Source organism: Rosa chinensis, chromosome 3, assembly GCF_002994745.2.
Source record: "Rosa chinensis cultivar Old Blush chromosome 3, RchiOBHm-V2, whole genome shotgun sequence".
In the NCBI taxonomy this organism is placed as follows: domain Eukaryota; kingdom Viridiplantae; phylum Streptophyta; class Magnoliopsida; order Rosales; family Rosaceae; genus Rosa; species Rosa chinensis.
This window is the reverse complement of record NC_037090.1, coordinates 4,240,336-4,261,994: the sequence shown is the minus strand read 5'-3', so window position 1 is coordinate 4,261,994 and position 21,659 is coordinate 4,240,336. Positions and strand designations below refer to the sequence as shown.

At 36.7% G+C, this 21,659-nt stretch overlaps 3 protein-coding genes across 4 annotated transcripts; 2 read left to right on the top strand and 1 right to left on the bottom strand.

Annotated features, from left to right (window-relative positions):
• Nucleotides 1-8,340: 8,340 nt before the first annotated feature.
• LOC112195340 (sodium/hydrogen exchanger 1) lies at nucleotides 8,341-12,422 on the top strand. Its single transcript, XM_024335758.2, has 14 exons — nucleotides 8,341-8,726; nucleotides 8,835-8,953; nucleotides 9,181-9,278; nucleotides 9,376-9,435; nucleotides 9,520-9,566; nucleotides 9,646-9,840; nucleotides 10,013-10,059; nucleotides 10,515-10,581; nucleotides 10,705-10,805; nucleotides 10,992-11,093; nucleotides 11,203-11,341; nucleotides 11,425-11,487; nucleotides 11,580-11,663; nucleotides 11,749-12,422. The coding sequence occupies exons 1-14, from the start codon at nucleotides 8,562-8,564 to the stop codon at nucleotides 12,076-12,078; spliced, it is 1,617 nt and encodes a 538-aa protein (XP_024191526.1). The 5' UTR covers nucleotides 8,341-8,561; the 3' UTR covers nucleotides 12,079-12,422.
• Nucleotides 12,423-12,957: 535 nt separating this feature from the next.
• On the top strand, nucleotides 12,958-17,344 carry LOC112191705 (39S ribosomal protein L45, mitochondrial). Of its 2 annotated transcripts, XM_024331108.2 has the most exons (12): nucleotides 12,958-13,148; nucleotides 13,331-13,371; nucleotides 13,465-13,565; nucleotides 13,729-13,809; nucleotides 14,049-14,131; nucleotides 14,580-14,631; nucleotides 14,999-15,088; nucleotides 15,197-15,265; nucleotides 15,398-15,499; nucleotides 15,770-15,838; nucleotides 16,597-16,653; nucleotides 16,902-17,344. In XM_024331108.2, exons 1-12 carry the CDS (start codon nucleotides 13,075-13,077, stop codon nucleotides 16,986-16,988), a joined length of 906 nt encoding a protein of 301 aa, XP_024186876.1. In that variant the 5' UTR covers nucleotides 12,958-13,074; the 3' UTR covers nucleotides 16,989-17,344. The 2 variants fall into 2 exon arrangements, with proteins under 2 accessions (XP_024186876.1, XP_040371832.1); XM_040515898.1 differs by lacking the exons at nucleotides 16,597-16,653; nucleotides 16,902-17,344 and adding an exon at nucleotides 16,169-16,558.
• A 2,467-nt stretch (nucleotides 17,345-19,811) lies between these two features.
• On the bottom strand, nucleotides 19,812-20,168 carry LOC112193950 (protein AGENET DOMAIN (AGD)-CONTAINING P1). Its single transcript, XM_024334215.1, has one exon. It carries the CDS (start codon nucleotides 20,166-20,168, stop codon nucleotides 19,812-19,814), a length of 357 nt encoding a protein of 118 aa, XP_024189983.1.
• Between the last annotated feature and the right edge of the window lie 1,491 nt (nucleotides 20,169-21,659).

Here is a 21,659-nt window from a genome sequence, read left to right as displayed (position 1 = left end):
AGAGGTAATATGATCATTTTATATTTATTTCTTTGAATAATAAAAAAAAACTAAATACTGTTTAGTTCCCTGTGGTATAGGTCCAACATCGTTTCAGTCTTTCAACTTTCAATTTCATCAAAAACACCTCCACAATATCATATTCTCTTCTAATAGGTCATTCCGTCAGGATTCTAGTCAATTTCAGACATTAAGTGGGGCCCACACAGAAGTGAAATTCCCAAAATGACCCTGACTCTTCATTGTCAGTTATGCCCTTCTCTTTCTTCTTCCTCTCTCCACTTCTGCAAAAACAATTTCTTCTCTGTCTTCTAACAACGACGGAGCTCAGCTTCCCGTTTCGATCAGAGACTTCAGTCTCGCATGTGCTTAATGTTCTCCTCTCAATCCTCAACCCACGAGCTTCTCTCGTATATCCCCTGTGATGACCTGGATTTTCGTTATTTAATTTTGGTAATTAATAATGGATCAGTTGTACGAATAATTGCTATTGTGCTTTATTTGTAAGTTGTATGTAAAGTGGAATGGTTTTCGTACGTATAATTATTCGAATTTCACATTTTAGGGGGTCGTGCGAAGTTTGACTTTTTATACGTTGGGATTCTCGGAAAACTTCCTTCACAAAAGTTGTAGAGCAGGTCGATACGAGTTTGTGGACATGCAGAACTCGTCAATCGAAGTTCGTATGAGGAAGTTATGTCTTTCGGAAAAAGTTTCCATTTTAGTATAAATAGAGAAAATCCGAAAATTCTGTAATAATTCCATTTTCCTTTTCCGGAAAGCTTTCTTCTCTCTCGGCTACACCTTCAGTATTGAAGATATCCGTCTGACCCTACCCGACCAGACCCAACCCGACTTTTCCGGTGAGCTCCGGTGGTCTCCGGCAGTGAAACTCTCCAGATCAGATCTCCTCCTTGCTCCGGTCATCCCTCTGGCATCCTCTAGCTGCAATTCTCGACGGTGGCGGCGATAGAAGGCGATGAAAATCTGTGCATTCGAACCCGATCAGTTCTCCGATCTCCGACGTCGGCGAAACTTCAAATCAGGCTTGGGAAGCTCGCAACAACCTCCTGGATTGATCTGTAGTGGTTGTTTGGATCGATTCACGTGAAACTTGGTTCAACTCGGATTGAACAGTAATCCATGGCTTGCGAGGTATTTTTCGACCCTTTACGCTTAGTTTCTGACTTCGTGCTAGTTGTGAAAATTGATAAGCATGCTGAGATGAACATTTTTTATGTTAGAAGTTTTGTAAAATATTGAGTTTTGGCAGGTGGCTGTGCGCCACCGTCTGTGGAGGCATTCTAGAGGCGTTCTGGCCATGTAAGGGACTGTTTCTGGTATTATATATCTTCTACTCATCGATACGAGTGTTTCGATATATAATATGCAATTTTTGAAGTTCGTATGAATTTGTTATGATTTTTACGGTTTCATACCGGTTGATTTATTCAATCCGTGAGGATCCGAGCTTCCGATCGACTTGTGGTTTGGACATATCGATCGTGGAAGTATTCCTGAGACTTTGGGAGGTCTCAGAAGTAGTTTCGCCTCAATTGGCGATACTTTGAGATTTTAGTTCGATTTGGGGATTCGAACTTTATTTAATTGTGATTCGTTGATTGAATCAAGGCTGTACTTCCTTAGGTACTTGACGAAGTATTTTTGGACGGTTATTTTGTGGATTGGCTGCTCTGTTCTATATTGAAGATGCAGTGAGAATTTCGAGGTGAGTAATCTCACATGGTTCATTTACGAACGGAATACCCTTATTGTTTTGAGAGTTATTTATTAACTACAAACTATAGTTGGTATTAGTAGGCATTCCTGAGCGGATGACTACACACATATATATATATATATATATATATATATATATTTACGTGAAATATATATGTTTTAAACTTTTGTTGGATTTTGTTGATTTATGAAAACAATATGCATGAATGATGCTTTTTATTGTTTTGTGTTATGGATTTTCGGAAAACAAATGATTGTGGAATTGCTTATTCGATTTGTTTTGAAAAGCGTTGAGATTTGTGTAACATTTTGAGTCATGTGCGACTTTTTTAATGTTTTATTCCGAGGTACTGAGAAGTTCGAGGAATGAAGGTCTATGACCTTGGACAGAATATCAAGTACTCACGTCTTTGGCCGGACGAGTGGTTACAAATTCAGTTAGAGCTCTAGTTTGTCTGCCATTTGTGATTCATGGGGTAACGGGGTAAGGTTATATATAACTCATGAGATTACGTGTTTTTAGGGAACAAGGTGTGAGTTGCTTCCTTATTAACGGTTTTGAAGGGGACAAGGTGCAAGTTATTTTCCTTATTAACGATTTGATAGAAATCAAGGAGTGAGTTGCTTTCGATGGTACGATTTGATAGAATTCAAGGTGTGAGTTGCTTTCTATGTTACGCTTTGATAGAAACCAATGAATGAGTTGTTTTCTATGTTGCGTGTTTTTAAGGAATCAAAGTGTGAGTTGTTTTCCATATTTCCTGTGTAAGTTATATTGATTATCTTGAGTTACTCATACCGGCTTGCAAAAACTTATCAGGTTTGTTGAGTGGCAACCCGGTGCACCATTCAAACGGTGTAGGGGTTAATCTTGCAGGGTAGGATAATCGGGGTTGAAGCTGAGATCGATATCGCCTTTGAAGTTTTATGGTAGGAAGCCATTTTTATGACTTTACCATTATTTAGACTTCCATTATAGTAAGCTCTGAGAAGCATTTACGTTTTATTTTGTTGTTGACAATTTAATTCGTAAGCTTATGTATATAAGACTCTATAGAGCGGGTCAATATTGACATAGTGGGTTCAGGGCATCAATATGCATGTAGTTTAAAGGGAAAAAGTTTCCAGGTATTTGGTATTTGGTCTTGATGACTGAACGATCACGCATGTATAATTATGAGATTATATATCGATTTTTATTTGTGTTAAAAATTAGGGCCGTGACATCCCCAAACACTTCCCAGTTGCCACCGACTAGGTCTTGAATTCTTGAAAGCTTATTCTGATTACGGCGAGTAATTTGTTGATGGTTTGTTGGCTGAGGAGAAGGGGTCGCTGTTGAAATTGATGCCTGAGGTGATGTCGTTGCTGGAGGATAAAGGAGAGCTCAATTTCCCCACCGATCTTCTGTCAAAGTTTGCTTCTTTCTTCTGTTTCTGAATTTGGGCTTTCAAAGTTCGATTCTTTGTTCTGTTTCTGAATTTGGGCTTTGGCGAATGTGGGTGGATTTGGCAATGCGATTGTGAGATTGGAGTTGCATTTGAATTGGTTTTCTGTTTTTGATTTTTGATGAAGTTGCGGCGATGTGGTGTGTGAAAGAGGGATGGAGTTTAGATTTGAGGGTGTACATGTGCGGTGCGATAAGCTTCCGTCACCGGTGATTTAGTTGTCCAAGCTTCCAGCGCAGGTGATTCCGTCGCCAGGGATTCAGTTGTCCAAGCTTCCAGCGCAGGTGATTCCGTCGCCAGGGATTGGGAGGACGCGTTTGCAGGTGTGGTTCATACGGTTGTGCAGCTTGTTTGTTTGGACTTGTTTGGTTCGTTTACAGGTGTGGAATTCACTTTGTTGATGAAATTTAAAATTTGCGATTATGACGAATCCAATTTTGAATGCTTGCAGCTCTGAGAACTCGAAGTTTACAGAATAGAGAGAGAGAGAGAGAGAGAGAGAATTGGGAGGGAATTAATTATTAAAGAGCCAGAGTCATTTTGGAAATTTCACTTCCATGTGAGCCCCACTTAATGTCTGAAATTGACGGAATCCCGACGGAGGGACCTATTGGACGAGAAGATAGACTTAATCGATGTTTGGCGTATACCACAGGGAACTAAACAATATTTAGCCCTAAAAAATAAAGCTTTTTTATTTTTTATTTTTATGATTCAAATAAATAAATATAAATTAAATGGTCAGTTAACCCTTATATATGGATTAAAAATAGTCATATTACCCCCTAAATTAAATATGCATATCAGCAGTTTTCACCAAGTTTAGGGGGTTAATTTTTGCAATTGCAAGTTCAGAATGTATATGTATATTGACAATAGTTGTTAATTTTAGGATGTATTTTAACAATTATACGTTTGAAGATGAGAGCTTTCTCCAAACTACAGATATCTCAAATGCATTTTCTCACCAAATATAATGTATTGTACTTCTCTCTTCTTTTTATTAGTTTATATTAAAGAGAGAAAGGGTCCCAGATGATCAAGGTAGATAAATTTATGATTCTTTTTTAATGAATAAAGGATTAGGCGATATTAGCTTCTCAAAGGCAAACGATGTAGGGAACAAGTCTCACCCTCTATCCCGAAGGAGAGGGGTTTGCCACACTCTGGGAACCCACCGCCTGTCCCCTTATTTTTATTTTATTAATAATATAAAAAGAAAATACAACCTAAAGAAGGGGGGACATAAACCTTACCCCAAAAGCTAGAAGAAAGACAAAACGAAGTGAAAAAATTGAAGCAGAACCTCAAATTTTTCCAACTTCCAAATAATTATAAACAACTTGCAAAGCAAAACAATGGAAGAAAAAACAAAAATTGCACTATCTGCCAAGAGAAGCCATGCATCAGCACCCAGCTTCGTAATGAAACCAATGTCCAAGTAATAGCGACCAACATTTGCATTATAAGGAATGTAGAAAATATAGTAGCCAATGTTAAAACAAGCCCAACACCAACCTATGCAAGAAAGAGAATTAAACATGGCGAAGGTAAGGGAATCCCAGATCATCCATACGAAGATAAGGAGATATATTAGGCGGAGGAGAAACATGCCATATCAGGGATGGAGAAAGTAAGCCCATGTTTGCCATTCTATCAGCCACTGTATTTCCTTCCCGAAGAATATGAGAACAATGAAAGGTCATTGCTTTAATACGTGCTAAGCAAGTAAGCCATACAATTCGAAGCGGCCAAGGTAGAACAAAAGATGAGGATTTGATGCATGCAATTACGCTAGTCGAATCACATTCAAGCCAGAGACATCGCCAACCATGCTGGAAGGCATATTCAATCCCAATGATCACACCCATAAGCTCTGAGTAGAAGGTAAATTTGTGTCCCAATTCTTGACAGTAACTGCCAATGTAATGACCATGGGTGTCACGAAACACACCACCACAAGCTGCAGGTCCTGAATTATCCTTTGCAAGACCATCAATATTCAACTTAATCCAAAGAAAAATTGGAGGGTGCCAGAGAACTAATCGAGGCGCTAGTCGATTTTTAGGAATTGGGTGGATGTAAATTTATGGTTCTTTCTTTCTGCATGCAAGATGTAAAAGTTTGCATGCTTTAGTTTTCTTGTTAGGATTGTTAATACCTCGGATTATTTGAGGCGATCGACATTTGTGAATAATAACAAACTACTCCACAGTTGAACGGAAATTGGAGTAGCCTTGGAGGGGAGTACGTTGCATTGTGGCCAATAATATGATTAAGCGCAAACTAATTGTACTTGGAAAGCACTATTGCAAATCCAAATCCCTTGATTTAGTTTCTAATATTGGTAAACTAATATTTAAAAAAAAAAAAATTGCGATCCACATCTTCGATTGAGCTTATAAATAAGATATATTTGTTTGTTGACTTGTAGTTGTTGAGCATCTTCATTCTTCAAACCCACAAATTGATCTAAAAGAATATAATTAGTTATGATATTATAAAGAAGCTCTGTATGATTTGATTTGAGATCACTGAATTGCTCTGTATGATTTGATTTGAGATCACTGAATTGATCGACACTTCATTTGAGATCGTTGAACTAATTTATATTTTTCTTTTCAGAAACAAATATAAGCATGACTGTATGAATCAGGGTCTCCATTTCCAACAATGACTAGCAAAATTCGAGACTTGTATCAATCAGAAATTATTCTAGCCAATGAAATTACTGTAGCTCAAGCTTGTTTTTATGTATTATGTATGATTGTATGTCTACCAAACGAAACCAAACCTCAAGGCTTTGAGCGATGAGCAATCTAGGTAGGTAGCCCTAGCCACATGACGTGTGGGACTTTGTTGAATCCATCTTCTAATTTGAGAAGATATTTAAGAGAGTGAAATTAAGTTAAGTCCTCAATTTTTTTCGATTAGTAAAAGTACATTTAAAAAAAAAACCCCTAAAATAACATAAACCATGAAAATCAAAATTAAAGGCACATGAATAGAGCAGATAGCTAGCTAAGTCCTTAGTTTTGATGCTTTGAGGACGAGATCGATATAACCATCGTAATCATTCATGAACAGAGAGTAAGTAAGATCCAATGAAGGCGGGACCTGCAAATCTGGCACATGCTGATTTGATTTGAAATATTCTACGGCGACCTAGCTAGAGTCGCCTGGCTGGAGCCATGAGCGTCTATGTGAAGCTCAAGGGTTTCTGGTACGAGTAGCATCCCAACAGATATACCATGCATGTCCTCATGTCTGGGGTCTGGCTGGCTACCTATCATAAGGGTGATAGCGCCTCAGTTTTTAAGAGCCGTCTTTTTCAAGCTCAACAAAAGCTGTGGCTCTCTCTAGGATAGAGTACGTATAGATGTGATGCGTTCTGTTTGACTTCCAATTTTTTGATCGATCCATACGAGTCGCAGGTTCAAGTCCTGCTATACCCAGACCTACACTGGTCGGGACAAACTGGAAACGAGGGGCACTCCAGGATAGAAGGTATACACTATACATAGATTACCCAAAGCCAGGAGTTGGGAAGGTGTCTTACTCGCCCTAAATTTTTTATTTTGATACCCCTAGAATATTAAATAAGTTTATATATATATATATATATTTTTTTTTTTTTACTATGGACGACAATATAACTCTCAACCCCATCCCATCCCTGATGTCAGTGAGATTTGAACCCGTGACCTCTACAGTATTAGTTAGGCTAGCTAACCAACAAGTCACGGATCACCGACAAGTTTATATATATTTCTAATTGTCAGGAATAAAATTGTCAAAAATTAAATAAATATAAATAATTAATTAGAAAACTTATTATATTCAGAAATTAACTACCTACTTCTCCTGATAAAATTTAAAAGTATGATCTCCTAAATGTAAAAATTTAAGTATTTTTAACTGAATGCTCAAAATAATTTTCATTTTCAGATATGAGATCCTATTATTCAATACTACTCTCACATGTATCACAGCTCATGTAGATTGTACATCAACCTGTACCTAACTAATCTAACAACAAGGCATTAGGAAGCATAATGGGGAAATTCCAACTAAATGACCATCTTGAGCAATAATTTTCTAAACTACATGAAGTGTGACATAACCTATCCACATCGATCATAATTCAAATCAGACAAATCTAGAAAGGTATCCAACTTCTTTCATCAATTAACACGTCTTTTTGTCATAAAAAAAAATTAACACATCTTTTTTCTAAAAATGTGTAGTAATTTTGGATTTATATTATTTGAATAGATGTTTTTTTTTCTTAGTTATGAAACAAGAAAAGAAGACTCCGAGGCAAATCTCCTAAGGAATGCAACCTGCACCTAACTAATCTAACAGCAAGGCATTACAAGCAGAAGGGGGAAATACAATCTTCCCAAAATTTGTTTCCAACTAAATGACCATTTGAGCAACAATTTTCTAGCAAAAAAAAAAAGCTTCTAAATACATGTCGATATGTGATATGAGCACATCTTAAAGCAAAGTTAAAAATGCCTTAGATAATAAAGTTTATTGTCAAGGAGTTGTAATTTTGACAACTTAATCGAGGAGCTGGGATAATGTCTCGTTTGGTTCGTGAAAAATAAAATAATTTCTTTGTCTTTTCATTCTGATTTTTTTTTAATTCTAATGACAATGTAACTCGCAACCCCACCTCTGATGTCAGTGAGATTTGAACTCATGACATTTACGGTGTTAGACTAGCTAATAAACAGGCTACGGCTCACCGACGTAACATGCCACGGCCCCTAATGTAACTTTATGTTCGGATGTTTGGTTACATGTGAAAAATTATTAAAAACTTTATAATTAATGGAAATTATTTATGTGTCGTGAGTAATAAATGAAAGGAAATAGAGGGAAAATGATTCGTTATATTTTCCCTCATATTTTTCTTTATTTTAGAAAAATATTTTATTTTCTATTACATTCCAAACGCAAAAAATAAACGACTTTTCTTTCTTAATACTTAATTTCTGTGAAGCAAACTAGGTCGAAGAGTAGGTTATATGGTTCTTCAGTTAGTATGTCACAAAAAAAAAACAAAAACACCAACATCAGTTGGAATTTGCAAATTGCAACCCTCTTGAAGTCACTGATGGTGTAGTCCACTTGGCAGGGTGCAGCAGTAAAGGTAGATGTGCTTGCACAGAGCCCAAACCTCATCAACTACCATTCTTCCCTCCAATTTTTTAAGGTACAGACTCCGGGTCTTAAATTCAAAGCAAAAAATCATCCACGTACTTCATTCTTTCTTCAAGAACCTTCAACATATTCTCGGTCCAATCTGTCTCTTTTCCCGTACCCACAAACGTGAATGCCAAACTCAGCTACCCAAATCCAGAAATGGCAGTTCTTGAAACCATTCAGAAACTCAAGGATACATTTCTCGACACCTCCACCGTGATTGCACTCACTGTCTTCTTCGCACTCCTCTGCCTCTGTATCATAATCGGTCATTTGTTGGAAGAGCATCGTTGGGCTAATGAATCCATCACCGCCCTTCTTTTGGTCAGTAAATGCATACCCTTTATGCATAAACACACACACATGCACACACACACACACGCACTCTAACAGAATTCTGGGTTTCTTTCTTTTAATTTGTTAAGTTTACAGGGCTTGATTGCTGGACTAGTGGTGTTGCTGGTTACTCAGTTCGAGAGTTCACAAATTTTGATCTTCAATGAGGACTTGTTCTTCCTTTATTTACTTCCTCCAATCATTTTCAATGCTGGGTATGAACTCGATCTCAATTCTACGCAGGTCCAATTTCAAGGCAATGCTCAATGAAGATACGCATAATATCTGATTTGGGTTTTGAAATTTCTATAATGAAAGTTCGAGATCTTTGAATTGCTTGAATTTTGACTGCAAAACTTGAAATTCGTTATGGTTTTTCCCTTTATTTCGAGATATGATCAGAATTGGCTCCTAATCATCAGAATTTTTAATTGTGGTTCAGTTTTCAGGTCAAGAAAAAGCAATTTTTCAAGAATTTCACAACAATTTTGCTGTTTGGTATAGTTGGTACAGTAATTTCTTTCTGCCTCATATCACTAGGTAAGAGTGTAAGACCTCCATATCATTGAATATTTACTTGATTTGTTTAACTGAATTCTCTTATGAAGTTATAATAAATGTCTGGAAAAATTTGCAGGTGCCTCTTTAGTTTTCAGTAGATTTGGTTTCACAACTCTGACCATTCGAGATTACCTAGGTAACAAAAATTTATCTTACTATTTTTATCTTGATGGTTCTGTGATTGTCGTTTTTGAAATTTTCTGCTTTCTTATGTGTGCAGCTGTTGGTGCCATATTGTCAGCAACGGATTCAGTTTGTACACTGCAGGTAACCTTATAATCTCAGTCTAAATACATGTTTCATGAACTGACTTGTAACTGGCGTGATGGTTTTTCTCATGTTAAAGGTTCTTAGTCAAGATGACACTCCCTTTCTCTACAGTGTCGTATTCGGGGAGGGAGTAGTGAATGATGCTACCTCTATCGTGCTCTTCAATGCAGTACAATCACTAGACGTGAGGAACGTCAGTGGTCTTACAGCCTTGAAATTATTAGGCACTTTTCTTTACCTCTTCTTCACCAGCACTCTTCTTGGTATAGCAGTAAGTTGTAGATTATTGGTTGTTTTGCTTATACCTTGATTTGAGAACTCACTTTGGACTAAATCATGAAATTGAAGCTCAATTTTCTACTAATGATGTTATGATTGGGAGAAAATTGAGCACTTATTACTAAGTTTGGGATGTTCTAACTTGCTTCGTTACTATGTTTCAGGCTGGTCTTATGAGCGCTTTTATCATAAAAACGCTTTACTTTGGAAGGTATAAGGAAATACTTCTAGAATGTTGACCCAGTGTTTGGTGCTGCATTCATTTGTGTATATATAAACTGTATATATTCCACGACTAATAGTCACTTATGGTCCAGTCAACTGAGATAGATTTTTAATTGTAATAGAAATACAGATACAAAGAATAGGAAGAAAATGAATTTATAGAGGATAATTAAGCTCAGCATATGCATTTACATTTACCATTATAGTTTCTGGCTTTTACTTGACATCAGCAAGATTAGAATCTGCTAAAATTATAATGGCAGCTGAGTTCTTGTGCTTATCATAAATTTAAGCAAAAGCTAAGCTTATCAAAATATGACCATCTGAGAAGTTAGCAAATTTGAATAGCAATCGGATGGAAAGACTTGTACTGTGGAAGTGGTGGAACTATACTTAACCAATTTCCCTGACATTATGAATTTATGATTCTCTTGGCAACAGGCATTCTACAGATCGTGAAGTTGCTCTCATGATGCTTATGGCTTATTTGTCATACATGTTGGCTGAGGTACCCTAAAACAGAATATGGATAACTACAACTTCTACTTGGACCTTATGAAGGTTTTAAGTAAATGCAGAAGACTATTACAAAGGAACTGATTTATGACTTAATAAATTTGTTTGTTTGCAGCTTTTGAGTCTCAGTGGAATTTTGACAGTTTTCTTTTGTGGCATAGTAATGTCACATTACACATGGCACAATGTTACAGAAAGCTCAAGGATAACAACCAAGTAAGAACAGAACCCACTTTTCATTGTTTTGGTATCAGAATCATTTCTGTTAGCAGAAACAGTGGCCTACAAGCTCGAAACTAGCTGGTTGAAACCACTAATCTCATCATAAGTATGAGTTTGAAAAGATAAATCTATTTTTTCCAATATTTAGATTGTAATCTGCATATTGTTTGATGGTTTCAGGCATGCATTTGCAACAATGTCATTCATTTCAGAAACCTTTATATTCCTCTATGTTGGTATGGATGCCATGGACATTGACAAATGGAAATCCAGCAAAGCAAGGTATATCGGTCTTTATTGCTAACTACTCTTACTATACGTCGAAAACTTCAAAAATAAGTTGTAATATTAAAAACTACTTGCCTGACTTGTAAAGTTCTCTTTGGTTCAGTCCAGGAATTTCAATTGGTGTCAGTTCGATTTTGTTTGCACTTGTATTAATCGGAAGGGCAGCATTCATATTCCCGATCGCAAACATTTCAAATTGCTGCAAGAAGAGAGAAAGCACTAAAATCAAATTCCGTCAACAGGTTTAATCACTTTAGAACTTGGTTAAGCACCTTACTTCTCCCCCAAATTCACCATGTGTTTCCTAACTACTTGAACATCTCAGTTCATAATGTGGTGGGCAGGCCTAATGAGAGGTGCAGTTACTATTGCTTTGTCATACAACCAAGTAAGTTCTGCTTATCCTTCTTCAAGTCCTAAAAACTCAAGATATTTGGTTCATATACTGATGTACCGACTTTGTACAATCTACAATTGTAGTTTTCAGAGTCCACGACGTCATCAGTGCAAGATAATGCACGGATGATCACCTCCACAATAATTGTTGTTCTATTCAGCACAGTGGTATGTATGCTTAAGTTTATTTATGCGACTTGGTCATTGAGCTTGTCAAATTAGTGACTTAACGTTCTTTTCCCCATTGAAACAGGTATTTGGCTCGATAACAAAGCCGTTAATTGAAGCTGTACTGCCGAGACATGCAAACCACAATATTTCGGATGCAACTGATAGTCCAAGTCTAGAAGACTTGAGGCTATTGTTCCTAGAAACCGGTGATCCAAGCGAAGAAGGCAACAGTCAGCCAAGTCAAAGGAAAAGTAGCTTCAGGTTGCTGATGACTCATACGACTTATACTGTGCACCATTTTTGGAGAAAATTTGATGACAAGTTCATGAGACCGGTGTTTGGTGGACGGGGATTTGTTCCCTTCGTTCCTGGTTCACCGAGTGGTGCAAATGAAGAAGAACAAACTACTTGAAACCAACGGTTAAATATATATTTAACTGTCATATGAACAACATTCATATTGATGCGAAATTTAAATTACATATATTAGTAGAGTTTCCATGTTCTTAATTTGTAAAGATCGGAGTACATGGCTGATGCTGGTAGTCAAAATATACGCGTGAGATCTGTGATGCAATATAAAATTTCAATATATCAACTATCCAAAAGGGCCTCATCATTCAAATATAAGATGTAGCTCTTTGCTATTGGTGCATGTTTGAAAATATTGTTGTTGTAGAGACTCCTGTTATTATTCGGGAGGTCCTCTTGCTGCGTATTGTAATATGGGCTTTAGGCACTATATCCCCTCTCTGTGTATTCATCAGTTTCATCAATTAAGGCTTGAGGGCAGCCATACAGCCCTTATTTTAAAAAAGAAAAAAAGGGTAGCTCCTAACAACACTTAAGCAGATCAATATAATAGCTTTATCCATATTCTTGTAATTAAGCATGAAAAAATTTGAGTTAAATACGGTGACCTCCTTGTATACTTGAATATTTCAAAATTTTCAAGCAAAGAATATCTCATTATTGAGAGATTCTATCCAAAGTTCTAAAACGTTTCATTTACTTATAACTAGTAAGTTTGTTATATATATTATCTATAGCTATCATCCTTCATTAACAAGATTATTTGCCCGAATTCTCTTCACTATTGTTACCAGATGAAGAAGTACAACAGATTCATGCTTCTTGCGTTCTTAAAAGGTTCATCGATTTCTTACAAAAATTTCCCACAGTGACATTTGCATGAGAATGATTTCAACCAGCCCAAGCTACTCAGCCCAAAATAAGAAGCCCCAATTAACAAAGCCCAGAGATACCCAGGATATCCATCCCCACTGCGAAGCACCATATAGTTCCTCCTTAAACCTTAAACGAAACACCAAAAACCTCTCTCTCAGTTTTGTCGATCTCCATGTTCGTTTATACAAAATCAAATTGGGGTCTTGAAGATTTGTGATGAATGATGGCTTTCAGAAGCTCAAACACGATTCGTGTTCTCTTGCGTGCGACCCAGATTCAAGAATCTTCGTATCCGTGAGTATAATGAAATGGGTTAATGCCCGGCTCTGAAATAGTTTGGATGAAATGAAGGAAATTTGACTTAAAGATTTCATCTTTCTTATCGAAAATGAATGAAAATGCCTCTGTTTAGTATTTGAGGTTGTTATTTATGTGACCCAATTAGCTTTATGATGATGGTATTGTTAAATTTTCAGTCTTGGATGCTCAAGAAGCTACGGAACTGGTATTTCAAATGGTAATTTTCTATTAGAGATGTTCATGAATTGATTACTTACTGTAAATTTCTGGCTTGGCATTTAAAAGTTAAAATAGTTTACTTTGTGATCAGTGGCCGAACTTAATAGCCGGAACATGTACTCAAGCTTATATAAGGGCAATGGAGCACTTCCTTGGACTTGTAGAAATGCTATGACGCTGCGTTCTGCAATGGTAAATTTCTAGAGTTTATAACTTGAACAATTTGATTGAAAATGCTAGTTTTTGATTATGTGTCTGTAACGAACGTGTTGGTGCGCCTGAAATGATTTATGAAATGATGAATGTTACAAGTCATTGATCATTTCTTTTCGTTATGTGTTTTTCTTGTATTCAGGCTGTCGAGTTGCCAATCTTCTTGAATGATAAAAGGTTGCTATCCACACAAGTAAAAGCACCTGCCCAAGCAAGACAAATGGTATGTTTATCGATTTGCCCGGTTCACACCGCAAATCTTCCAATTCAGTTTTTCTTGTTAGTATATTTTCCATTAGTACTTTACTGAAGGAACTGGTGAACTTCACTGTAAAGGGTTAGAGGTGTGATTGTCATCTTGTGCTATTATTCAAGAGAACCACTGAACTTCTAGTTGTCTAGTCTGTCTCGTATTCCAGACAAGCAACCATGACATGTATGCTTACCTTATGATATATGCAGGGAGCACTTAGAGTTTCCATGACAAGCCCAGGATTTATCTATGAGCCTTATGCACCTCGTGAAAAGGTTCCATTTTTCCAGAGGTTAGTAATTTCTTTTATTGATCTTCAAAATTGTTGTAATTAGAGTAAGCCTTCATGGTAATGGAACTCAACTGAGAGTTGGTAGCAGTTTTATGTAGTTTTGTTTTCACTAGGTTGGAGATAGAATCTCTTTTATTTAGTAACCATCAAATTTTAGTTGTACTACCAGAACTTGTTGTATGCTGTCTCTCTTCCCCGTGCTTATTCAGGTAATGGAAACCGGTTTTGGTTATCTTGAGTTGTCTTATTTCTTTATGCTATATGTATACTCACACACACACACACACACACACACACTCACACAGACGTTTGTGGTCCAATTTGCTTTCTTTTTAAAGAATATGGTTGTAGAATTTCACTGAACTCTCTCAGCTTCAGTTTCCCTATGCAACTGTCAAATTTGATTACTTGTCATTTTTCATGAACTACCTGATGTTGTATGTATCAGATGGTTCACTAGAAGTGGCTGGAGAAGAACAAAAGAAGATATAATTTTAGAGGTGATGCTCTAGATTCAGCTTAAAATGAACAACCTTGTTTCATTGATTATAACACTTATATTTATGAAAGCTTTTCTCTTCTAATCTTTCATGGATGTCCTCCATCCCCTCTCTTTTGTTTTGAAAATCCATCCCACTCCATTTCATGTTCTGGTTTGATGCCTGTACTACTGTTTGTTTGCTTAGATGACTATATCTTGCCATTCTCTGTCATTTATTTAGGTTACTGTGGTATTGGAGGAATGCGAGCCATCAAGAATTTAGATGCAGATTAAAAACACTTAATTATTACTACTTTGGTCAGTTGAGGCCTAATTTCTTTTCTTGACATCTTAGATTCTGATACTTTTGTTTTTCCAATTTTCAGCTTAAAAGTGCTTATGCTATTAATAAATTAAGAAAGTCGGGATATTCAAAGAATCTATTCTACAAAGAAGCAATCAATGTATACAAGGAGGTATGTTCATCTTCTGTTCTCGCTTTTCAATTTTCAATTTTTTATTGCTTCTTTCAGTTGGGCTGTACTCTTACTTCCTTTCACTCATTAATTAACCTTCTTATCCAGATAAATACTCTATTGGCAACTGGAGACAAAAACACTTTAAGGAAAGCAGTTACGGAGAAAATGTATTCTGTATGCTTCTGTTCTTTTGATTTACTGTTAAGCTTTCTGTTCGAAATACTATCTGCTGTATCACTGCTTTCTTGATGTAAAGGAAATGGCATTAAAGTTCTGAGACATTATCTATATCTTTCCATTTTCCAGGAACTAAAGAATGAAATAAAACAGAGAGAATCCATATGGAGTAAGGTTTATTGGGAAATGGTGGAGCCAATTGTAAAAATACGCACCTTGCGAGCACGACTGGCAAGTTTCTGTCAAACTTATTATATTTTTTATTCTATCTAAGCACTTTAATAAAATAGAAAAGAAGATTCAAAATGCTGGGATGGCTTACTTATCTGCATGTATATTGTTAGCATCTAGATCTACTCTAAATCTTCCAAAATGAGTGAATTCTTAATGCTGACTTCTAGATTAGGAGCTTGAGAAATGTTCCTTATGGTTGCACTTCTGTTGGCCTTCTCCGCATTCCCAGCTATCTTCTTTGCCTTATCCCTTTTCTCCTCATTACAGATTGGTGTTGATCCAAAAGATCTTGAAAAGGTGTTTATACAGCTTACACTTGAGTTTCTGTCAAAGCAGGTAAACTGACCACCGCAATCTTTTCTTCTTTGATCAGCTGTCCTATATGTTTTGAATGAGTTACATATTCAGAACCAGTGTTCAGGATTAAGTGCTCCCACTCACTATAGTTTAACATTCTGTGGCCATTCAACGTTGTCGGCAGAGCAGTGAGTTGTGAGAGTTAGGTATCTGGCAAGAATATAAAGCATATGGAATGAGGAATAGTGTATGTATTATCATGTGTAATTCAATATTAATATGATGTATGCTAATGCTTTGAAGATAAGGTTGCTGGAATATATAGGTAACATCATAATCATTTAACAAAGGGATTTACATGTAAAGTAGGATCAGGAGGAAACAGTGGGATAGAAGAAAGAGGGAGGAGGAGAGCAAGGGCTGCAGTATTCTCTCTATTGATCAACCACCTACAGGAGTTGCCTCATGGGCTATTTCTAAAGATCAGATAAGGAAACTGGGTTCAAATCCAAAAGGAAACTGTACCTTTATGAAATCTTCACAATCAAGACGGACCAAATAAAAGCTCTAAAATAATCAAAACAAAATAAATTCCGAAAAATCCTAATTTTACCTAGGTGGTTAGGCTTCGTCTACGTCAGTTTTGTTAAATGATCGCTACCATGTTTTATCTTCTTGATGGTACTTCCTCTCATTGTATGGTTGAACTTGGGGTTTGTGTTTGTCTGTTCATAACTAGCTGCTTTTAATTCGAAGATTTATCTAATGATAATTCTACTTCCTTTTGTTCTTGGCAGAAGTTTGAAGCATATGACTCAAAGGGTTCTGTTGTTGCTGGAGATAAATCTAAGGAGGTATTAATATTGATGTCCTTGGTTATCTAGCTTATTTCATATTTATGTCATCGGACATTTTCTTATGCTGAGACTTGTTCAACCTCTGTTTCTACGCCTTCCTCTTCTTATTCCAATGCCACTTGAGCTAGAGCTCATTGCCTGACAGAGCACCACACTTGTAATATAGCAGTCCTATGCATGAGATGTATTTATCAGCAACACCAAAACTACTATGGCGTAACTCATTCTTTTACTGTGCTTTGTAGGTTCTTGTCCGTGATATCTGGGTATTTGAAAAGTCTCTCTTCCATCCTAAATCTTTCTGGCGTCTTTGTGGGAGGATTACTCTCTAAGCAAGTTATACTTCCCTAAAAGATCTACCATGTTGATGATAAAATAAATGCGTGTTGCCCAGTTTCGTCAACTGTTGATATGATTGATATCTCAGTTTTGATTTGAGTATTTGGATTCAAATCTTAACCCAACTAGCACTTACAGCTTTCCCTTTAGAAAAATCTAACAGTCATTTTTGTACCATTTGTGGAAAAATCTAACAGTCATTTTTGTACCATTTGTCTGCAATTCTTCAGAAATCATTGTTTTTGTTTTGGAAGCAGTACTGTTCATTATCCTCAGGTATATGCTATGATAGGTTTGTACAAGGGGAGTTCATTTCATTAAGTAAACCCTCTACAGTAGTTGAAAATAACTTGCAAGCAATGCCTTGGTTGGTATTTTCTTTCATGTCGCATTAAGTTTTTCAGTAGCTTTGTGACAGGGTAATCCCACTTTTGGTATTATTCATTCCAAAAACTTTGTGAGAGATTTTGATTGTTTGTTTGTTCTTTTAAGAATAGGATACCTTACTTCAAACTTCAAAATTACAACTCGTAAGAATAGAATCCACATACAGACACCATTCTCTTCATCATAGTTTCAAATTATGGTACTCATAGTTTGTGTTCGTATTACATCGCTCAAAATTATTTTAGAGGGAAAGAAATTCAACAAATGGATGGCAGAGAAGAGCATCTTCAATCGCTAGGCATTTGCAAAAGGCTCTACAACTTCATCATGAGAAGCCTAGCCTCACCAGCCTTCAAGAGTGTGAATTTAGGCCCTCCAATGATTCAAGGCTTACCCTCAATTCCTCCTGAGGATGCTGTTCTTAATGAAGCTGGAACTAAATGCAATGGAAAAGTACACCCGAATCCCCCGTCTTCTTGTCCAGATGTTATTAAAGAGGAAATAGAAGATCAAATATCATCAATTGCTTCTCAAGAAAAACCTCTAAGGAAAACAGTCAGCATAAATGATGAAGTCGAGGATATGGAAAAAACTCTGAAGTTGAAAAGAAAAAAGAGCAAATCAAACGAAAAGTGGAATTCGTTAGAGCCACCAAGCAATGAGCAAATCCCTCTGAGATCATCAATTCTGAAGGTGGGTTCTGATTTGAGCAAGAAGATGGCTACATTTGTGAATCATAACTACAACTGATGGTGCTGCTGTGCTAGATTGTTCTCTGTTCTATCTGTAATTATTTAGCTATTGGGTGTTGTGAAGAAACATAGTTTCATTGTAGATATTGCATCAGTAATTATTTAGCTATTGGGTGTTGTGAAGAAACATAGTTTCATTGTAGATGTTGCATCGGATATGACTTCGTTGCAAAACTAATGGTGTGGTTGAATGACATTATATCTTAGTGTAATTGGATATGATCTGCTACAGTCTACTCATTGCTAATTGAAAATCTATTCGATTGTAACAAATGGATGAATTATTGATCATAAGCTGCAGTCACACCAGATCACACCTCATGAAGGCAAAGAAAATGTGATCCACAGCTCCAGTCACTCTGTTATAGCTTCTTCTAGAAAACCATAGCAATTCTGTTATTCCTTCTAGAATTATGTAAATGGTTTTAGCCTTTTAGGAATTAGGTTACAGATATTTTGTGTATATATATATACGATCTGTTGTAACAGATTTTAGAGTGGAATGAAAAATATCTCCTGAGCTCTCTCTCTTTTCAATTCTCTCTGGTTTTCTTCATAAATGAGATGCTTCTCTTTATTGCAGTTTTTATGGGCGCAATGAGGGGGTTAATGATTTTTTTTTTTTTTTAAGCAAAGGAAAGGAAAATGCTAAAACTTCAGAAAATGCCAATGGACCTCCTTCCCTTGCAAGCTAAGGCTAAGGGTGTGCTTTCTATGCGTGTTACTCTTCCACTTTAGTTTAGTGCCACAATGAAGATGAAGATCTTCTTTGACAAGGATATGCATACATTTAAAAAATAAAAAATAAAAAAAAAAAATAAAAAAGGATATGCATACATTTTTGGAATGTGAGAGTGTTCATCTTTATTTTTCGAGTAAATGGTGTCATCTTTTCGTAAAGTATCAAAAAAATGATATTTCTTGAGTACCAAAAACTCCCTTTGCTTCATGAAAAACATGATACATTACAAAAGAAAGAAACTCACATTCTAAACAATGTTTTAAGAAAATGGACGGTGAAAGCGTGTGAATGTGTAAAATGTGATGTTTTCCCTATATAACATGTTTCTGCCACGTTCATATAAATAGGATTGAAACCCACATTTCCAAATTGCCTCAAGTTATTTGGTGTACTCACATAAGCAATCAGCACTCTCTCATTTCAGATTAGAAGATTGGGAAGATATGGATGCAAGACCATTCCAGCAACCGCTATCATCATCTTCATCTTCATCATCAGCAGGAATTTGCCACAGGCTCTGCAATTTGGTATTGAAAATTATAGCAGAACAATCCCACAAGACTGTTACACTAGGCCGATCCGAGGAGTACTCGCGCTCCAGCAGCCAAAGTATCCGATCTGATGGCTTCTACGGTTGAAATGATCTGATGGTCAAGAAATTCTGTCGGTGGATGCAGTTTCAGAAAAGCCATGCTAAATATGTAGGAACTCTCTCTCTTTTTTTTATTTTATTTTTATTTTTTTATCTGTGTTTCTGGTTACCATGATAAACTCAAATCAAGAATGTATGAACAAGAAATGTAAAGAAAGCTGAAAACTACGACATAATTAAACGCTGTATTGGAAATTAGCTAGATTATATTGTACACAACAAGATCCCGTCTTAATTTTTCTGTACCCCTAGAACAAAAGACTAGTGCAAAGAAATAAGGAATCTAAAAGAGCAAAGCAAGTCTCTTCTTCTTCTTGTTGTTGGAAGACACGACCCACTTTCCACCGCGCCAGTCTTGATGAACTCTCAGATTCCAGAGTGGGTAAGAAATCTTCTCCCCGGTTGTTTCGAAAAACACAGCGTGAAAACCATACACATTGTTCTCAGAAGAAATGGTACCAACCCACCACCCGTCGAGGTCGTACGCATCAACCCTGTTACCAATATGAAACTCAGGAGCCTCAGTAACTTCCGGCGGCATAGGGCGGACCTCGTCCGCCATTACGGTCTCTTTCAAAGGTACAGACTCGTCGTATTCCTCCACTAGGCTCTTGTACTGAACCACATAGTTGCTGCCCATGTTTGCTACTACGGTTGCCTCAAAGTAAGAGCCAATATATCCCGGAACTTTGCTACATACTTCTACCTTATCGCCTCGTCGGAACGAAATCTCTGAGTGTAACACCATTATTTTACTGTATAATGGCAAGGAATGAAGCAATGAATTGAAGAAGAGATTATATATATGCCATAGAACACTCTAGCTCTCTTTATATAGATTCTGAAGTCTTACTCTATGAATAGGGAAAACTCACATTCGCCCAATCCAATCAGGATTTAATTTCCTATTTCTATTAGGTCTCCTCCAAAAGCCAGAATCAATGCCCTCAAATGTTAAAGAAATTGGTTTTGGGCCTTGGGCTCCATTCATCCCAAAATTAACATTAATTTTCAGAACTGTGACACTGCAAAAGCTGAATCCACTTTAAAAGCGTGTGTGGAGTGAAGATTGAGCTTCTCTTGCTTGTTGTTTAAGTGTGCGCTTTCTATGCGTGTTGATCATGGAGACGAACTTTTTGACTCTAACTCTAAGTCGGTGACACATTTTGAAAGCCAGGGTTTAGAAAATGTGATGGAATATATGTACTTTTCTGCCATGTACATATATATCTTTGTAGGAATGAAACCTATTGTTCTAGTCCTCAAGTTATCTAGTGATTCACATAACCAAGCAAAGCATCAGTGGTTCCACATCAGAAGAGTGTGGAAAGATGGATAGAAGAGAGAACCAGCAACCCCAATCATCATTTTCACTAGGGATTTGCCGATGGCTTTTCAACTTGGTGATGAACATTGCAATAGCACAATCCCTCAAGACAGTGACTCTAGGCCAATCCGATGAGCACTCATGCTGCAGCAGCCAAAGCATCGGAACCAGTATGCTTAGACGATTGAAGTGACGCTCATCTAATAGTCAAGAAATTCTGTCCGGTGAGTGCAGCTTGAGAAAGGCCATGCTTCTTGTAGGTGTCATTCTCTATTTTCTTTCATATACTATTTAGTTATAGTCAGATGTGGTCAATACTCATAAATCTTATATAACGAATTGAATCCAATTTACAAGTTCATTTTATTTCCTCCATGGACTTCTTGATAATGGATTGCTCTGGCAATTGGCCGGATCTTTATGGTATACTTTCAGTGTTAGCGCTAGCGTCAACTGACTATGGACCAAAATTATATGTAGATATGGAAACACCTTATATAACATTCCCGCTCAGCAAAGTGTATCGTATGGAAAGAGCTGTATACATGAAAACTCACCTATAATTTCGTCGGCAAGGTGTATGTATTTATGAAATGTGGACAAAGGTTCCGCCAAAATAGTGCATATAACCTCTGCCGACTAAATCTCGTCAGCAAAAGATACATCTGAAATGCTAAATGCAGTATATATCGCAACACCTCTAGTGACAAAATATTCATCAGCAAGGTGTTTGATAACATATCGACTCAATTCTTTCAGCAAGAAGTGTGTATGTGGAGAGTTTTTAATGAGGACTACTAAAAT